The sequence below is a fragment of the Myiozetetes cayanensis genome, unplaced genomic scaffold, assembly GCF_022539395.1.
Source record: "Myiozetetes cayanensis isolate MyiCay16 unplaced genomic scaffold, myiCay2020 scf15, whole genome shotgun sequence".
Lineage (NCBI taxonomy): Eukaryota > Metazoa > Chordata > Aves > Passeriformes > Tyrannidae > Myiozetetes > Myiozetetes cayanensis.
The window spans coordinates 17,246,360-17,265,919 of NW_026087159.1; the positions used below are offsets into that span (position 1 = coordinate 17,246,360).

Here is a 19,560-nt window from a genome sequence, read left to right on the forward strand (position 1 = left end):
CTTCCAAACTGGAAACCTGCACTAAGATTTCCAAGTGCTGCATGCAGCCTGCACCGTGCAGGCAGCTCTCACTGCTGGCAAACATCTTGCAAAGAGACTTGTGTGGGATGATTTTCACAAAACTGTTTATGAGCTTTACAGATAAATCTCTTTGGTTTAGATTTGGACGTCAGACACAGCACTGGTCACTTCCTGACATCACCACTGGATTATTTCCTGGTGCCAGGAAGTGAGGAGTTAAATTAGATGAAATGGCCATGCTTCGATAAACTGAATGCTGAAATACCAGTTTGGATGCCACAGTTGCTGATCCAGAGCCCTTGGGAGAGCTCAGGATTCAGGTTTACTTTGCAGAGCCAGGTAACTCCCAGCTGTTGGATTAATGTCAATCTCCCAGTGAATTTTCTGTCTGTGTGTCCTGAGCCACAGGGTGGGACATTGCCATGTGCCCGAGGCCAAAGCAGTGGCTTCTCCAGAGAGACTGTTGATTGGATGCTCTAATGCAGAGCTGCCTTTTGGGAAGGCAGAAGGGAATAGGCTGGGCAGGAAGCAAGCCCTGGCCTCAGTGTGCCTTGCCATATGTGTATCATAGGAGGGGAATGCATATTCCAGCATGCTGACCATAATTACCAAGAAATGAAGGCAATCCTTGATGATGGCAGCATTAAAAGATGTTGCCTTAAAGGCACAGGGTCCACTTTCCTCATCACCCTGAAGTTGAGCGAGTTTGACACAGAGATGGTTTATATTTGCAAATCATGGGACTTCGCATCCAGGCCTATGACGCACAGCATTAATTGTGGTCACAGCCTGTTGTGCTGGGGGTGCTCGAGATGCTCAGCAGAGAAGGATCTTCTTTTTTCTGTTCTGGATAATAGTTTGGATTCTCCCAACGGGCTCCAGAGCGCTGTGGCATCGGGCTGGGAATGACAGCATGGAGTGTGAAGGGTTAACAGAGTTTCTGCACCAAATTCTGCTTTTCCTTCCCCAGTAGTCCTTAATAGAGCTCCATGTTTGGTGTTTTCTGACAGTGCAGAAAGATCAGTGACTGCGTGAAACACATTTAGTTTTCATTTGTGCTTTTTATGTGTCTCTTGTAATCAGGAGGCAATGCAGGCTCCAGCTTGTGGTTTATTGCTATTGCTGTCTTCCCTTGAGCTCCCTGAGCAAAGCAGGTTGGATGAGAAGCAAAATGAGACCAGTTTTAATGGCAGTAGCCAGACAGCCACCCAGAAATAGCTGTGCTACAGCAGATGGAGTAAATAAAATAATCCTGTCAGTCTCCATTGCAGTTCAGGTTTCCAAGTGGTAAGATAAAAGAGACATTTCTGAGCCCTTTTAGTGTAAGAAGGTCTAGTTCCCATATCACTTCTGCTGGAAACACTGAAATAATCTCTGCACCAAAACAACAGCCCTGCTTTTATTACAGGCTAACCAGGTCTCACAGGACCAGCCCAAAATCTTGTTTGCAAACACAGAGCAGCCCTGGGACAATTCTTTTTACTCTTAAGCGTTTTTTTGACCCACAAGGAGCACTCTTTGACTTCTGCAGCACCTCCCACTCCTTCTCTTTTTCTCCCAGTAACACAGATCTCCACGAAATGCCGTGTTTTGGGTCAGGCCTGGGCCCAGCTTGCAGCAGGGTGAGCAAATGGGTCAGACTCAGGAGAGCTGCTGGTTTCTGCAGCTCAGCAGAGACTCAGTGCTACCCTGGCAGGCAGGGCCTGCTGCTGCTGGACCTGGTGAGATTGCTGGTGATTCTTGGAGCTGTCCTGGGGAGGGCCAGGAGTTGGACCTTGATGATCCCGTGGATCCCTTCCAACTCAGGCTATTTTATGACTCTATGAGATGGCCACAGAGAGCACACTGCCTTGGTCACAGCCCCAGAGCAAAGTGTGAAATGAAGTTTTTAGAGAGCAGTGTTTCCCCAGCCCCACTGCCAGACCCCTGTGCTCGTGCCCAGATGACCAGTCAGTGCTGTCTGCAGGCAGGAGGTTTTTGTGGGTCCTTAGAGCACAGCAGGGAAGTTGGATCCTCCTGTCCCTTGGCCAGCAGAGAGCTGGACATGAAGGCAAGTCCAGCAATTGATGGGATATAGGTTAGAACCAGTTATGAGACAGTCCTTCAGCTTTCAGACAGGAGTGCTCAGGGGAAGAAAACATTGCTGTGACAGCCCAGGAGCCCGGAGTGCCCGGTGCCCCCTGGGCAGGGCTGTGCAGGTGCCAGCCACGTGCCCTCAGCACGGCTTCACAGCAGGGCTCGTGGCTGCACTGACCTGAACCAGCACCTGCCACACCTGCTGGTGCTCCAGTAGCTCAGAGGTAGCAGAGAGGGAGGAGTGGGAGCCAGAGGGACCCAGAGGACACAGGGAGGAGCACAGGGAAAACCTCTAAGTTGTTAGTTGGTAATTCAGTGTTAAAATCCAAAAAGGGCTGAATTTAGAGTCCTCCACAGTCTGTGTTGGATGGCTGGACAGGGATCAGGTGTCCCTCCTCCCGTGGTCATACAGATTTGCAGGATGCTCTGCAATATTCTCTGTGCCTAATTTATCGCTCCCATAATTGCAGGGGGTGTAAATTTGGTCCACAGACAAAATCTCTAGAGCTGAAAATCTACCCCTCCTCCTACTGTGGCTTTTCATCAGCACAATTTGGAGCCCCTGGGAGCAAGTTGGAAGGACCAGAAGAGCCGAGTGACGTGGGTGCAGGAGGGTTTCCCATCCCTTCCTGCTATTAGTTCTTTGGAAAGGCACTCGCCCTCGCCTCGCTGCTTCACAGCCAGAGTGATTGGGCTCGGGGTGGAACAAGGCATCAAAATGCCACTGATGTTCCACTAAATACATGGAACCAAAATAGCATTTCCACATAAATGCTTTCAGCTCCAGTCCTCCCCCTCTCGGATCCCACACTGCAGCTCTGTGGAGCTGGCGAGGATGAATCAAACGTCTCTTCCCAAACTCAGGAGACAGACAGTGCTGAATAATTTGGCAGGAATCTGCCGACCTCCCCAGCACAGCTGTCCTTGTGCAGGAGGAGTTATGTAAACTGAGAGAGGTTTTGACTCCCCTGGGAGGCTCCTTGGCCCATCCCAGGAGGTCTGTTGGGGGTGGTGTCGGGGAGATGGTGTCACATCCCCCTGTTCCTAATGCAGTCCATCCCTCCCCACGTTTCAGGCTGTGCTGTGCAGGCCCCATCTCCCTGCTCCTAAAGGCTGGCTCAGCCCCAGCTGCTGTGTCCAACAGGCTGATACCAGGGCTCACAGTCTCTGGCCTCCAAACACTTAGTAGGGCTTAGGTTTGTTTTCTGATGTCAAGAATATTTAGGACAAAACCATTCACGAGCATTCATTGAGTCTTAGGGTCTCATTTGGCCCCAGGGGGTCTGGTTGGGTGATGCACTCGGAGCTCTGGGCCGGTCGATGAGGTCCGTGTGTCGCTGTCCTGTCTCAGCCTACAGGAGGGTTAAGTTACATGAACAAATGCTACAGAAAGCTGCCCCCTTGCTCTTCATGAAAAGTAGGCTGGGCTGCTTTCGTCAAAGGGCCTCTTTAAGGTAAATTAGACTTTAAAAATGTAGGCTCCAAATCTTTTTTTAAAAAGCCAAAGGACGTTGAAAGCCCTTATGACTAAAGATACCCAAAGACATGGCAAAGTGGCAGCGTGCCATGCTCTCATTGCTCACGGCAGGCTGGGCAGAGTGGAGATGGAGAGCAAGCAGGCAGGAAAATCAGGACAAGTTTCAGGAGTACATTGAAAAAACCCTGCTCACTCCCTCTGCTCTGCAGGCACTGCCCAGGCCAGCGAGAAATCATCAGAGAGGGGTCTGAGCCCCACACCCCAGTGCAAAAGGCAACTCAGCCTTTTCCAAATTTCTGCCTTTCCCAAATCATGGGGTCGTGTTTGGGTGTGGTTATTATGGACCCTGGCTTAGTCTTTGCCCAGTTTCAGCATCAGCCATTCACTGTTGATCAGCTCTTTCAGTGTCAGCTGTTCACCAGGGGGTAGCTCTTGCCGTAGGTGGGTGTCTCTCCAGCCTCATCCTCGGATGCCCCTTCTCCCGTGGCCTCTTTGCCTCGCTGGGCTCTGCCAGCTCTGATCCTGAGGCGTGGATAAGGCTGAGCTGTTCTTACACAGCTCTGAGCTGTGTAAGAGATCCACCATCAGAGACTGCCACTGTGTCTCTCACCAATTACTTACAGCTCCCTGTTGCTCTTTACAATAAGCAAATGTCATTATCCCCTGGTAGAGCTGGGGAAGGGCTGAGGGAGAAATGTCGCTTCCCCCGAGGCCCCCAGCCAGCCCTGCCAGCCCCAGGGGCTGCACTCACACAGCCTGGCTGATCCTGCACTCACAGCTCATCTCCTCTCCCCTGGTCGTTTTGAACCTCCTTTCCATTGGAATATGCAGGGTATTGGTAACCAGGAGGACCAATAACCTACATATGCAATGAGAACCTTGTCATGGCATGTTCTGTAGTTGGCATCTCCTCTGCTGTCAGCTCATAAGAGGGATCTAATGACTCATGGCTGGAAATGGCTCTCCCTCCATTTGTGTTTCACGGGTGATTTGTTTTACGCAAGAGAAGTCGAGTGTGACCCAGCACGGAGTAAACCACAGCCCTTGAAAAAGTGCACCATCCTAAAATCATAGCCCTTGCTTAAGGCCTCCCCATCCACCCATGCAGGGCACACACCAAGCAGTTAATAGGAGGACTGTGAAATGCCTGGACATGCTGCACACAGAGCTCCTGGGAACGAGTGACTGGGACCAGGTCAGGGCCTCACCTGTGCCCTCTGACAGGGGGACATTTCCTCCTTATGTGCCCCGTGCTGCTTAAGCCCTTGGTTAGCTTTCAGTTCCGATGTCACATCGCACCAGTGACTGCAGGTTGCTCTCCTTGTGACTGATGTTCTTTCTCCTGCAGAGGTTTGACTCGTATGGGGTCTTGCACACCCACAGTGTGCAAAGGCAGTGCCTGGCAGGGGCAGCTCTGGGCTGGGGACCTGTGGCACAAAAGAGTGATGGACTAAAGCTAGAGAGCAAGGGGAAGCAGTACTGCAGACAGGTAGAGGTCAGTGCCATAGTAAGAGCTACTGAACACTCTGATTTACGGGCGCAGTCCTTTCTGCAGGTATCAATATCCACTTCAATAGGTGTGTAATTCATTGTGGAAGCCGCATCCCAGATTCAGATCTCCAGGTTTTCCAGTAGAGCTCAGCCTTGGTTTCCTTATGATGGTCACAAAGGAGATTTTTTTCCTTCTGAAGTGACCTTCCCCCCTTCAGAGAGGGGCAGGGTGTGGGAGCAGGAGGGAATGGCCCAGGCAGGTCCCACAGGCAGGTCCAGCCCCGAGCTCAGCACAAGCTGCTCGAGCTGCAAACACTGACACAGCCCTCAGAGAGCAGAACTGGGGAGGGGGGGCTTACATAATGTGTCAGAACTTTGTTTTGTGCTCCCATCAAACACCACTTTTTTTGGCTTCATCTTTTCCTTGTGAATCCTTAGTACAGATTACGTGAACAGACTGCAGAGCATTATTCAGAAGAGCTTAATTAACCTCAGCGAGGGAAAGAAAAGGAAATCATAGAAGCTGTAGGGTAAAAAAAGATCATATTTAGACAAATAAGTGCAAATGACCCAGATGCATCAATTTCCTTCAGAGCCAGGCAAGGCAATCTGGATGCTCTGCAGAGACTGCAGGTCTGTGTCGCTGCGGCTCCTGCTGCCTTGGGGCTCTCCCACACCGCCCCTCCAGTCCGTGCTAATCCCACCTGCTCTCACCCATCCCTCCTCCATCTGCCACCTTCCTCTCAGACACCATCAAAATGCAGAGCTGGGAAGGACCCCGGGAGATCAGCTATTCCCTTTGCAGGATTAAGTATACTCAGATCATCTCTGATGGATGTTTGTCTAACCTTCTTTTGAAAATCCCCCAGGAATACCATCCCAAGACTTCCCTATTTTGTGTGTTCTAGAGTTTAACTACTCTTATAGCTAGAAAGATTTTTTTTCTCAAGATTCTAATCCTGTTCTCTCTGGTGGTAAATTGAGCCAAACCACAATCTAAATGGAGAATAATTGATCAGCAGACTCCACAGAAGAGCAGCAGCTTTCACCTACTGGAATACCAGCTGCACATTCCTTTTTAGTTATTAGTTATTATCTTTCTAGATTAAACAACTCCATTTCTTTGGCCTTTCCCCACTGATGAGGTTTTGAGAGTCCTTTTTTTGGTCTTTTTTTGTCTTTTTATGTTTTCTTGCTCTTGTCTGATTTAACTATAAGAAATAATTTTGTGTGACATTCAGAACTGGGCAGTGTAAACCAGCCAGTATCACCCTGGCTGAACTGTGGGCAGGATAACAGGCAATACCATACTAATACAGCCAGCATGGACACGAAGGTACATTTTAGATGTTAATCATTTCTTCTCTGGAGCCCCTGGTGGTCCAGTGGTAAAGGCGCCGCGCTGGCACCGCGGAGACCCGGGTTTGATTCCCGGTCAGGGCCACTCCCGGGCAGGTGGGGCTCGTTAGCCCTTAAAGGCAACCCACCTACGTCCTAAGGACCTCACTGCCACCGTCCAAGCTCGCTTGGCCCCGGCAGATGAACCTTAGGATTAAAGGGTGGGCTCAGTTCCGCGCACACTGTGTCTCACCTAAAAAATCCAATGCGCAGGCTGGAAGGTGGAAAGACCTTCCCCGGATCTTCGCTCGCGAAGACTGGCCATTATTATTATTTATACACCATTTCTTCTCACTACGTTATCCCTGGCATAATCAGGAGCAGGAGCAGCAGCCTGCCCAGCTGCCATCTCTGTGCCCCACAGAGCCAGAGCTCCTTTCCACAGTGTGGCTGCTTCCCTAGCAGATGAGTCTCCATTTGTGTGCACTGTCTGCTCTGTCCTCCTGCACCGGGCTGGTTCAACCGTCCTTTCTGCTCCTCAACCCCACAGTGCTTTCCTTTATCTGCTGTTTGCTTGCTTGTCTCCATGCATGTGCTGGGAAAAGGACAGTCCTGGGCTGCACAGAGCTGTGTGGGCAGCACCAGGATCAGCACCGCTCAGGTTCCTGGCTGCACACGGCAGAGAGCACACAAGCAGCATCGCTTCATGGCCTGTGTGTTCCCTCACTTTCTATTCTCTTGTCTACATGCATAAAAAGCTCCTTAAAACAAGCCTTGTTTGCTGTCTCTCATGTAGCCCAGAAGAATACCTAAATTTTATTGAACTCAATTAGAGTGTAAGCCATTTGAAGAGGCTCATGGTTCACTAAGGAGCTAAATAATATCTGTTATTCTTTAAGAGCTGTATCCATGGATCAAATAATTATTATGCATCCAATAATATGGGTATTAAAATTTAGTCAGTTAGGAAATAATATCCATTTATTGAGTGTTGGCAAGAAGAAGGGAGAAGTGATAATAGGAAATGCCCAGATATTAAAAATGACATTATCCAGTTACAGTTGTTAATCTGCTCTACAGACTGAACTTTCTGGAACCAGGTATGTACAAAGTGTCTTCAATGGGCAGGCATGTGCTACTCACTGAGGTGTTTAAGTTTCTATTGCTCTGGGAGAAGTAAAGGGTCTCATAAATTCGGGGTACCACTGCTGCGGATCGTGGTCAGTGAGTGAGGAATGTCCTTCTTTTGTGGAAGTAGGAAGGAAATGCTCTGTGGGGTATTGGGAGGGTGATGGGAGAAGAGATGATCCCTTTCTCCTCGAGTCATTATTGAACCTTCTCCTCCTCGTGACAGTGAAGTGGCAGACAGGAGCTCTGTGCCTGTTGTCATTCCCTCTTTTCCCCTGTGCTTGCTCAGCACTCAAGGACAAACCACAGCATCTCTTCCTCGGGTTCTCTGCAGGCTCAGGAGCTGAACCATTGCATTTCTCCAACAATAATATTCTGTGGGGCCATTTTCTTTCCAGAAATCCCTGCAGGATTCTGCTCTCTCCTCGTTTCTCCTCCAGCAACTCCCAGGCAGCACCGTTATCTTCACATCCAATGCTTGGTAGCACCTGCGGGGCTCAGGAGCCTCTGAGATGCTCTGCAAGAGCCTCAACCTGGGAGAGGACAGGGATGGAGCAGCTCAGGCAGACACCTCCAAACCCAGGGACTGTCCTCTGCACAAAGCTGCCAACGCATTCACTTGGCATTAGCTGTTAAAAACAGCTCATAATGTTTTCTGAGTCAAAATCAGAGAGATAAGAGGGGAAAAATGTATTGTGTGTGTAGGGAAAAGGCCAACACACAGAGCCTGCTGAGGAGGGTTGTGATTATTCCTGTAATACCTTCGTGAACAAATCTACACAATCATGAGAGTTGCCTGGAAAAGTGCTGCGGATTCATCTTCACCCGTGTCATCACGAGCACGGTCTGCTCGCGTGGTGTTCCGCAGGTCCTCTGCGTCAGTGGGAAGGAGAATGGCTGTTGTCCAGCTAATTTAAGGAGCACGTCTTGGTTCCTGTGAGATTTGGGATCAGCTTTTTCTGAGAGTGTGGTTGAGATAAATGTTATTTGTCCAAACAAGCCCCAGACTCACATTAAACACGGAGTGTGGTATCGATTGCATTGGCCAGGTCCTGTGTGACACTTACAGCCTCTCCCAGGCACAGAGGGAAAGAAGCAATTTCCCAAGTCAGGACAAAACAGAAATGATATTCTGTTGCCTATTCAGCCTTTTTTTATGTATTGGACAGCATCACTGCTCACAGCCTGCATTAGAGGAAGGTGTTTGTACCAGAGATTTGTTAATGGAATTTCTCCCTAGCATTCCAGGGGAAGGAGTCAGGATTTAAAGCTTCTGGCCAGTGCCCTGTCTCATGAGAATTAATACTGTCTGGCAGATCCATGAGCAAGTTTGCTAAATAAATTATGGTGTAGAGTTTATTTTCCAAGATTAATTTTTTTTTAATTATACCTACTGCTTATCTTTAAAAAACTTCACTGCTAAATATTATTTGAGTAAATAAATGTTGTACATTGATTTCATTTTTCTTCTTAAATGAATCCTTTGACATAGATTTATCTTTAGATTTATCTTTATCTCAAAAATCCAAAGGTACTTAGGTTAAATTGATTTAATATACCTAAATATTGGCTTTTGAGAGTGGTTAGAGGGAGGAAATCTTGACTGTGTGTTGCTGAGTTTGGTGTTCTAAATATGTGTGCCTTGAAACTTGAATCACTTTGTGTAGTCATGACTACAGAATTAACGCTTTTTTCTGAGGATCATCTTTTGCTATCTGCTCCTCTAAAGACATGGAGATGTGGGGCCAGTGCTCCTCTTAAATCAGTGTAACTCAAGAGTAGTTCTAGTAAAAGCAGTACAAAAGTTACTTTTCTCTCCCCAACATAGAGAAATAAGCTGCTGCTCAACAACAAGGAGTAACCAGCTGAGGAGGGAGAGGAACACGAACAGGTTTGGTTGAAAAGGTTATAAACATCAAGGAGGGGAAAAGAAAATACTGAGCTGGATCAAGAGGTTAAATCCAGGGTTTAATGAGGCAGAGAAAGGTTAGGAGTGCTTTGGCCTTAGAATCGGGGGGATTTCTCAGCACTGAGCTGTGTGTGAATGGGAAATGGGTTCCAAGGAGAAGGGGCAGAGACCTGTCTGCCCTGGCTCTGGGAATGTGTTTGGGAAGCAGATCTGCACTCCCCAGCCTACAGTGCCAAACACTTCTGCACTGTGTGTGCATACCTGGCTGGCACCACAGGAACCCCTCAGGCCCGTGGCCTGAAGCTTATGGTTCTTATCCCATGGAACAGAACTCCCATCATGGGAAACGATGGGAGCCTGTTTCCTACTCAGGCATTTCTTCATGCCCACAAGCTGAATTTTGCAGCAGGAGGATGTGTATTTGTTCTCCTCTGCCCGAGATCCATCCTGTTTGCAGGAAATGTGTTCACAACAGGTGAGGCCTGAAGAACCTGGCCAGGTCACACCATTATTTCTTTGTTTTCTTCAGCTCTCCCAGGAATTTCCCGCTGAGCTCAGGCTCTGTAAGCATCCCACAATCAACCCTTTCTCCTTTTGTCTCTGTAGGATCTGATAAGAAGAGATATTCTGTATTACAAAGGGCGCATAGACATGGATAAGTATGAAGTGGTGGATATAGACGATGGGAGAGATGATGACTTCAATGTCAGCATGAAGAATGCCTTCAAACTTCATAACAAGGAGACTGAGGAAATGCACTTATTCTTTGCCAAGAAACTGGAGGAGAAGTTACGATGGCTTAGAGCTTTCAGAGAAGAAAGGAAGATGGTAAAAGAAGATGAAAAGATAGGTGAGGAATATGGAAATGAATCTTAAAGGAGATTGTTGGTAATGTTTAATTTAGTCCCAATGGGTGGAGAAGCCAACATTTTTTTGTAGTAGAATTACAGTTCAGTCTTACTGAGATGTCCTTGTTTGCTCTTACAGTCATAAACAGGTCTCTTTCCAATTTAGTTGCTGTTATTTTTGGCCCTTAATAAACAAATTCTGCCCATAGCTTCAAGCCTCCACGGGTATATGGGAGAAGGAAGTCTTTGGCCATCTGACTTCAGTGTCTCCTGGCTGCACCACTCTGCTCTGGTTATGTCTCATGCAGTGTGGGAGGGCAGCAAAGTCAGCGACTTCCCAGCCATGCCCTCCCCTCGCATCAGCCCCTAAATTGACTGTAACCAGTGTCAGCTCAGGCTCAGTTTGTCGCTCAGCTATAAAGCACTGGGCATATTTATGCTACTGTATAAATAATAATGGGTCTAATCTGACTTTTCATACAGCCCCTGCACAAGTGAGACTATAAAGTGGCCTGTCCTTCCAAGGAAGAGCTGCTTTTCAGTAGAGCACATCTGTACGCTCAGCTCACCGGGCCATCCTTGCCCACTTGGGGCCTTCTGTGCTTGCCCAGCAGTGCAGGGCATCCCCCCCACCCCAAAAAAAAAACAACCCTGAGGCTTTGTAAGCAACCTTCTGAATTGTGTTTGCCGTGTTCCCTTTTCCAGGCTTTGAAATTTCTGAAAATCAAAAGCGGCAAGCGGCAATGACAGTAAAGAAAGTCAGTAAGCAAAAAGGTAACCGGCAACACGCTCTGTGCCTGGTGATGTGAGGGTGGAGCGGGCTGGGCTGAATCCTGCTGGGTTAGGATCCAGCGTCCCCTTGAACTTCCCCCTCCCCTGCTCTTTTTTATAAAATACCGTTTGTGCTTTGTATCCTTTCTTAATGTATCTGTGGGCCAAATTAATCTCTGGTCGAATGTGCTTGAAGCCAGTGGAATGGCACCAGAGATGAATTTGATCTCGTGTCTCCAGTCTGATGTCCAGAAGCTGTCCCTGGGGGCAGAAATCTATCTCAGTTGTTTATCTCAGGCTGAAACGGGAGTGAGTGCGGAGGTGCATAGGGGTTCTGCTAATTCCCAAAGTCTCCCATTAGCAACAAAAGAAGGATGACTAAAATGCTGGAATTGGGGAGGGAGCTACCCCTTTCCTGCTTCTGGAAAGGGGACACTCTTGTTTCCTGGGGTTACCTGTAACTTTTTAAGGACAGCACAGTAGCACCAGCTCTAGGAAATAAAGTGTTTTAGCAAAGACATTATATTTCTTGAATGTCAGATTCATCTCCCCACCCAGGCAGGGTACAGCCAACTAATCAATGCCATGCCAGGTATCAGGCAGTCTCAACTGGCACAGGCCAGCGTTTGTTATCTCTGGCAATAACTCTTGCAGCTACAGGTTTGGAAATACTCAACACAGAGGGAAAGTCAGAGAGGTCATCTTTCAAGTTCTCCAAAGCTTCACTATGTCATAGACATATTGATTCAGTACCAAAGTTCCATGGCACAACTAGGCCTATAAATGGGTTTTGAGAGGACTCGTCATCGTCACTGCTTGGGCTCGGGTCAGTCCCAGGCAGGTTTGTCCCCACTCTGCAGGCAGTGGGGTTTTTTTCAGAAGTTGAAAGAGCTCTTTGCTTTCTGCCTCACCTGTTGTTGTCTACTGGCTTTGCTGGTCCAGTAGTGGTTTGCCAGGCCAACTGTAAGCTCCTTGGTTTGCTGTGTCTCTCCATTGTCATTAGTCTTCTCCTCCCTACTAACTTCCTATGTCGTCTTCTAAGATGTTCTCTAAAAACTCTCCTGGTCAGATTTTCTGAGCTCAGCGTGTGCACACCCCAAACCCAGGCCCAGGTACCTCACACAGGGTACCTGTGCTTCAGGCAGGAGTGGCCACTGAGACCCACAGCCCGGGGTCTCAGACTCCCCCTCACCACCCGCATGTTTGTCCCCCAGCACGGAACCAATCACAGGGGCTACGGCAACTGGAGAATCAGAGTCAGACTTGCATGATTGCCATGACAAAGCCAGTTTGAATTATTACTTGCTGTTCAGTTAATTATATTATTAATTAATGAAGGTATTAATTAATAATTGTACTGTTCAGCCATTAGGGGACACAGTTCAGAGGTGCCTGAGCATGCCTACCAGTACTCCCACGTAAATCACTGGACTTGCATCCTGACAAACACAATATGCCCGACAGGACTTATGTCTTACACAGCAATTGCTCTCTGTCTTCTCTCTTTGTCTTTCTCTCTCTTTCTCTCTGAGATGAAAAAAGAGGGGTTGTTATCTTAGGCTTCTTGGACTATAAAACTCATTAGCTCCTAAAACAGCAGTCAGCATTTCTTTAGTGAAGAACGAGCTCAGGCTGTAGCACTGGCAGTTCTTTTTATGAGATTAAGTCCTCGAGTCAGACAGAAGTTCAGTCACGTCCCAGCACCAAGTTAAGCACAGCTTGGTTGTTTTTAAGACACGGAATCTGAAAAACAACAAATAGGGTCGTTAAAACAGCAGCTCTGTTTACTTTGTCCTGCACTGTGGTGATCATAGCCGAGTCTCAGATTGATTGAGTATTGACACTTGAAGGTTTTGCTGAAGACTCTTTGGTTTTGTTACTCTGTGGTTTGTCTTGTGCCCAAGCCTAGAGGCTGCTGGAGCTGCTGGCACTGCTCAGCACAGGGAGATAGGAGGAAACTCCTGAGAGCTGGCTTTTAGTGACTGAGTTTTTGAATCTTGCCGTATGCATTTTACAGTTATTGACATTTTTTTTGCCAAGATTTTGGCAGACACACTGCCAGGGGTTGCTGCTTCTGCCCTCCCACAGCACGACAGGAGCATCAGAAAGGGCTTTAGGTTGGTTTTGGAGCCTCAGTTAAACCTGGAAAGCAGTGAAGCCCTTCAGGAGTGGGAATACTTCAATGGAACTGTTAATTCACTTAAATGCAGGCTTTGCAGGATGGGCTCAGTGGCTCCAGCAGGGCCTGACAGCTCCACAGCCCAGCCCGACGTGTCGCGAGCTCTGCTCCCCTGTCAGTGGTGCCTGTTACAGACTTGTTCCTGGATTATCTCAGCTGTTCCCTCCACCTCTTAAATGGGAAACCATGGTAATTCCCCTGTCACAGAACACTTAAGGAAGAGAAAAAAGCCGTGAAGGAGGTGAAATGGAAAATGCAATCAACTTTGTTAGAGGTGAAGCAGAAAAACATTTTTCAAATAGTATAAACTGCTGCTTATTTCATGCACTGTTGTACCACACCTCCCAGAAGTATTGCTCTCGAGCTGGCTGGCATGTGTTTGAGGAGGAGGCATTTAAACCACTGCTGGCTGCAGCAGGCAAGGGGGAGGCACTGGGAGCAGCTGAGAGCAGCAGAAGGAGCCTCAAAACTCTGCTTTTTGAACTAACAGAATCTTTATCCAGGTGACTAAGTGGGAACACAGCTCTTTGAGAAGTTTTTAATCCCCACCTGAGGGTCCTCTGTGGGGCCCCCTAGAAGCAGCCCCCTCCTGACACTCTGTCTGCACAGGATGTGTGCAGGACCAGACTCCCTGCCAGATCCAGCTAATGGTGCACGAGGGCAGATTTCAGCAGCATCCCAGGATTTGCACTGCTTATTGGATTGGGCAAAACATAATGGCATTAGACCAGGTGCCTTAAGACAGCATTAAACCAATTTTTGGCCTTCTTTAAGTCCATTAGATATACAGTAAATGGGTACCATTGGCTCTGCACCTCACAGACAGAAAAGGGCTGGTTGCTGTTGTTTTCCTTTTGCATTGATTGTTGAAGATTTTTCCTCTTGGTTGTTGCCCTTTAGCTTCCTTCAGTGTCAGTGTGGGAACTGGGAATAGAATTCAGTGTGGTGTCTCCTAGAAATAGTAAAGTAACAAGAAAATTTTATTTGTCTTGACTTAACAAAAACAACAAAAACCCCCACAGCCCTTTCCAGGCCACAGACAGCCACGTGTGCAGGATCTTTGCAGATAGTCCAGGTCCCACTGAGAACTTCCACTGCCTGTGCTGGCATGGCAGAGGGATGATGGCATTGGGTTGTGCTTCCAGCACTGTGCTTGTTATTGACTGGAGCAGTGGAAACAGGTCCAGAGTTCCCTTGGAAACAGATCCCTTGTGGATCTCCAGTCCATCCTTACCTACAGGTTAATCCAAGGTGCTTTTTCCATTTCTAAGCATCTAGAAGCAGAAGGCTTCTGGAGTGCCTCTCTCCATCAGTGACCTCTGTTCCTCAGCCACTTGTCATCTCCCCCAAACGGTTGGTGTTTGCAGCCTGCAGGAACATTCAGTTCCCTTCTTGATACCTTCCTGATCCCCAGCTCTGTCCATGTCTGGTCCCATGCAGGGCAGGGATATTTGCTTATACTCCTAGAAGCTGCCAGCCAGGGGATTAGAGGTTCAGGGAATTAGAGGTTCTCCCAGGACGGGGACTCCATTCTTAAAGCACCATTTCCCACTAATGTTTTCACTTTAGAAAATGAAATATCTGCTCAGATTTAGACAAGTGACCTTAGTGTGAGCTGGGAGGATTTCCCGCCCCAGGAGAGCTCTTCAGCCCCACACTGTGAGCCAGCTCCTTCATGCCCTTCTCCCTGCCCTATGCATTCCCCTCTGCACTGTGCACAGCTTCCCCAAAGCAGATGCCTTCAGCCCAGACAAGCCTTTAGGAGGAGGGAAGCACAGATTCAGTCAGGATCACCCCGTCCCCGAGCTGAGAAGGATGCTGTCACTAAACGTGCCACACACTTAGCTGTGCACACCCAGCAGGAGTTAAATCATCAGCCAGCATGAGCTGCTCTGGCCTGTCATAAAACACCCTCTGAATCACTGGATTTTCCTGCTAATTTATTCCTGCCTGATCACTTGAGCTCACAGCAAACTGTGTCATGAAACCCCCGACCCAGACATGGAACAGCTTCTCTCTGACTTCTCCCACTTCAGCACCTGAAGCTCTCCCAGCACGTGTGCAGAGCAGAGCAGGTGACTGTCCCTCAGTGCTGCTGTGCCAGCTGGAAGGGCAGGGCTGATCAGGTAGCAGGGACTGGTGGTGCCTGCCAGTGTTGAAACCTGTCTTACTGCCTCTTGCTGACAAGATTGACGTGGCCCTGCCATGTTTCCCATCCTGTTCACGCGTGTAGGCACAACCTCGGGGGATTGCAAGAGCCTGAGCAAGCAGGGACCAACCCTGGAAAACAAAGAGGGGCATTTGCATTTTTGGATAATCAGGGTCACTTCCCGTTTTTACAGCACAGTAGGTGAAAGAACGGAGCTGATCATGTTCTCAGGGGGATTTCCCCGCAGATTTGGGGAAATCTCAGAGCTTACCCCATTTCTTGTAAAGCCCAGGCCCTGCCCACTGCTTGTGCTGTGGGTCCACAAGCACCATCCCATGGCAGTACAGAGTGTGCTGCTTGCTCCAGGCAGCAGGAACCCAGCTGGAGGCAGCAATATCCTCTGAGAACCTCAGACCTACAAGCTAAGGCAAATCAGGAATAAATTCTTGGCTGGGAGACCTCCGAGGGTGGTACAGTGACTCTGCTGCAGGGCAGATTTTTGGTGAGGTGTTAATGGTGCTCGTTTGGAGAGCCCAGGTGTCAACGTCAGTGTCAGGCTGAGGTTCCAACTGAAATAAGTTTGTCAGCCCAGGTACTCCTGCCCTTCAGTTTGATGAGGGTTTCAGGGGAGGGGCAGTGCTGCTCCCCAGAAGAGGCAGCTTTTCAGGGTTTTCATGGCTGAACTGATTTCCTCCTGTCAGTGAAACCCATGGAGGGATCTTTGTGGTCAGCCTGCAGAGTGCTGGAGGAGAGGGAGGCTGTATAAACACAGGATGGGATAAATTAGTTTTCACCTGGCTTTGATTGATAAAGCCCCCATATCATTCTTGTCTTGCCTCGATTAGCTTTTCTTATCACATGAGGAATCATTATCTTACTGTCTGCTCTAATGACATCAGGCTGCAGTAACAGACTGGATAAATAGACTCAGGAAGGTCGAGTTACCTCAGTGTGTGTGTAGGTAGATACTGTGGTTGGCTGGGGAACATCCAGGACACGAGATGACTGTTTGCTCTGTTGGATTTCTCAAGCTGCAGTCAGCCCTTTTCCCTCCCTCTTCCTCCTAACAGAGAAGTGAGGTCAGTGGTTAGAAAAGGGAGCTGAGGCACATTCTCCTCACTGGTGCCATCTCATTAATACCTGCCTGGGTCAGACTGTTGAGTAAAATCCCCAGCTGTGTGAAGAGCCGTGGCTAAGGCACCACCCAAATTCCTCTTGAGATGAGCAAATATGTCAGAAAGGGAGTTGGGTGGTTCAGCAGGAGGCATAAACCAGTCCACAGCTGCTCAGGATAGATCCTGTTCACACCCACCCCTCCTATAGGGCTGCAGTCAGGGAGAACTAATACCAGACACATCACAGTTTGCCAGCCTAAACCTAAGAGGGACCTGGTGAACCGTGCTTTGAGATCCTCTGTTGAAATGTGCTGCAGAAGGGCAAAGGGCTGTACCCACTCGGCCAGTACTGCTTGTTTCTTTACCTTAAGCTTGTCGCTATTGCAGGAGTAATTAACACAACAATTAGTGCTCTTGAGGCATGTCCCTGGCTTCCCCATGTTACAGTATTCAGGAGAAAACAGAATTTATGGGATTTTTGAGCATGGCTTCTGAAAGGTGCAAGGTGGCTGAGCTGCCCTTGAGCTCAGAGGGAGCTGGAAGGTTCCTCATTGCAGCACTGCTCCCTTTCCTGCCAGCAGCCCCCCTCAGCCAGTGCAGAACCCAAGTGTGGATAATGGCATTGTCCCCCACTCTGGCCAAGGGACAGAGTGACACCTGGACAGCTGGGTAAAGTGAAATAGCTCCTTAGCAAAGGGTAAGCTAAAATCTTACAGGAGGATGGAATAAGCAGCTTGTAAGGCTATCCATGGTTGTGTGGAGGAGATCTGTGTGCACTCTGTGTGCTGTGTGAGCTCTGGGAGGGTGCAGTGTTGTGTCCTGCTGTATGATCCGTCTGCACGTGTCCGTGGATTGCCTGTGAGTTAACAGCATGCTCCTCAGTCTTCAAGTGCTACTGAAATCATGTTGTAACCTCAAGTAGAAGAGACATTTTGGGGGAAAAAAAAGAAAAAAAAAAAGAATAAAACCCCACAAAAACTAGAAGGGAAAAAAAGAGACAGTTTTAAGTCTTTTTAATTGTTTTCTTCTGAGCTGAGAAATCCGAAAGATTCAGAGTGACGCTGCCTAGTGCTAAAAAAAGACATGATTTCAACTGACAGAGCAGCATCTCTCTTACCAGTTTTGTCTAGCCAAATTATAAATCTGGGAGTTTTCTTCTTCTCATTCTGAGCAGCTCCCCACAACCCCGCTGTGCAGCTGCAGCCACAGTGCAGAATTATGCATGAGCCAGCAGAAGGAGCTCCAGGTCTGGTCATGGGGGTAGAGCTGTGTTCTGACACAGCTGTGCCTAGAAATCATTACTTATCTATCGATTCTTTCCCTTTGTGCTTTGAATTCTGTCTGCCACACAGCCCAAAATTGCCTTGGAAAACAGCTTTGCTCATTTCTTTCTGTTCAATTGCAGTGGAGTTATAGCTTTGAATATTAAAAAGATATCCCTCAAGAGACAATTTTGCACAATGGTCCCAAGTTCTGATGAGGGAACAAACCACTTCAGAGCAGAAGAGAAAAATACCTGCCTGCCTTTTTCCTAGAATTGCTCTTTCCCAGGAGATGAAGATGTGCAGATTAGGTGAATCCTCCCCCCTCCCAGCCCCCAATTTCTGTGTTCCACATTGTCAAGAACATGGGTTTGTTCAAAAAAATATTTAAAAGCCATTCTTGGAGCACCTCAAGCTATTGCAAAAAGTGCTGTCTCACAGTTTCACAAGGAAGTGCGTTCTGGAATTATCAGCCTGACTTGCCCGAGCACAGTGGTTTTACCTGCATGCCCCACACAGAGTGATGATGCATGTCACTGAGATCCACGGGTCTGATCGCTTAGGCCACTTGAGAAATATGGTAAATATGCAAACCTTCAGCTGCTTATGCAAGTAGAACCAGCCAGGAGCTTTTGGCATTCATCCAGCCCAGATGTTAATGCCAGTAGCCCAGATGTTAATGCCAGTAGTCCAGATCCTCACGCAGGGCCACACATGGGAACTCTGAGGAGGGGGGTCTGAACTGCTTTACTGAGGGAAGTGGCAGTGTGTGCATGGGTGTGTTTCAAGCACGGATAGACATTTTTCAGGAGTTTTGACCAAAAAGGCTGTTTTGGGAAAGAACTGTATGGAGTTTGCTAGTGATCTGGCCAGGGGAGTCTGCTTTTTTCCTCTTCGAGAAGACGGACTGTGGATGCCACTCTTTGCAGTGGAACTCCATCAGTGTCAGTGGACGTCAGCCAGACTGTCCTTTCTCTTCTTCTTCAGCCTTCCAAGTGCATAACATTCTGCTGATCCAGGAAATCTTGTAGCATTTCTCTATGGTCATTAAAATACATTAGTTCACCCTCCACAAATTGGTTTAGAGACAGTAAAGAGCCCAGCCCAGCTCAACTGCAGCTCAGGGCCAACTGCTGCTCTGCAGCCACAGGATGCCAAAGCCACTGGGCACGTCTTAATGTGGGGTTAAGGTCTTCCAAAGCTAAAACCAATTGCTGTGTCCTCCTTAGTAGCTCTTTTCTGTTGCAGAACATTCATTTTGGTGGCGCAAGGACTATTTGCCTTTGAAGTAAATCCTAGTCCACTGGGTTGACCAAACCAAAAGATTTATTTCCGATCTCTAGCCATGTAAGGGACCTGTAGCAGATCCTAACCTTCCCACAGATCCTAAAATCCCTCACCATTCTCTGCGGGGAAAATTGGCCAAGGCACGAAGGGCTGGTGGCCTCCAGGAGAATGTCAACACTCCTGTGTGGGTTCAGGGTTAGAGTTTGTCCTCCAGACCAGACTCTGCAGTTGGTCTCACTGTCCCCACATTACCTGCCTGGAGCAGGACAGTGGCAGAAGAAGGGATGGGCAGAGATGAGCTCAGGCTCATGCTCTGCCCCTGTGGGGCATCATCTGCTTCAGTGACACAGTGTGATAAATTCACACTGCTGTTTGGGACCTACCCACCAGCACGGTACAGAAGGACAGCAAGGGCTCTGGGGCTGCCCTCTGCTCTGCAGGCCTTCTGTGGGAGACAGGAGCTTGGGAAGACTCCCTGATGAGTAACTATTCCATCATGCAGATACAAA

The 19,560-nt window shown here is 48.4% G+C and overlaps 1 protein-coding gene and 1 non-coding gene across 15 annotated transcripts in view; both read left to right on the forward strand.

Annotated features, from left to right (window-relative positions):
• ARHGEF9 (Cdc42 guanine nucleotide exchange factor 9) overlaps positions 1-19,560 on the forward strand; it is a 129,751-nt gene that overhangs the window by 99,525 nt on the left and 10,666 nt on the right. For all 14 annotated transcript variants that reach the window (XM_050310618.1, XM_050310624.1, XM_050310620.1 and 11 more), the window contains 2 exons: positions 10,047-10,290; positions 10,994-11,062. In XM_050310618.1, coding sequence (XP_050166575.1) covers positions 10,047-10,290; positions 10,994-11,062 — 313 coding nt within the window. The remainder of the gene's footprint in view (positions 1-10,046; positions 10,291-10,993; positions 11,063-19,560) is intronic.
• Positions 6,436-6,508, forward strand: TRNAA-GGC (transfer RNA alanine (anticodon GGC)). The gene has a single exon. It is a non-coding gene; the product is annotated as a tRNA-Ala (tRNA).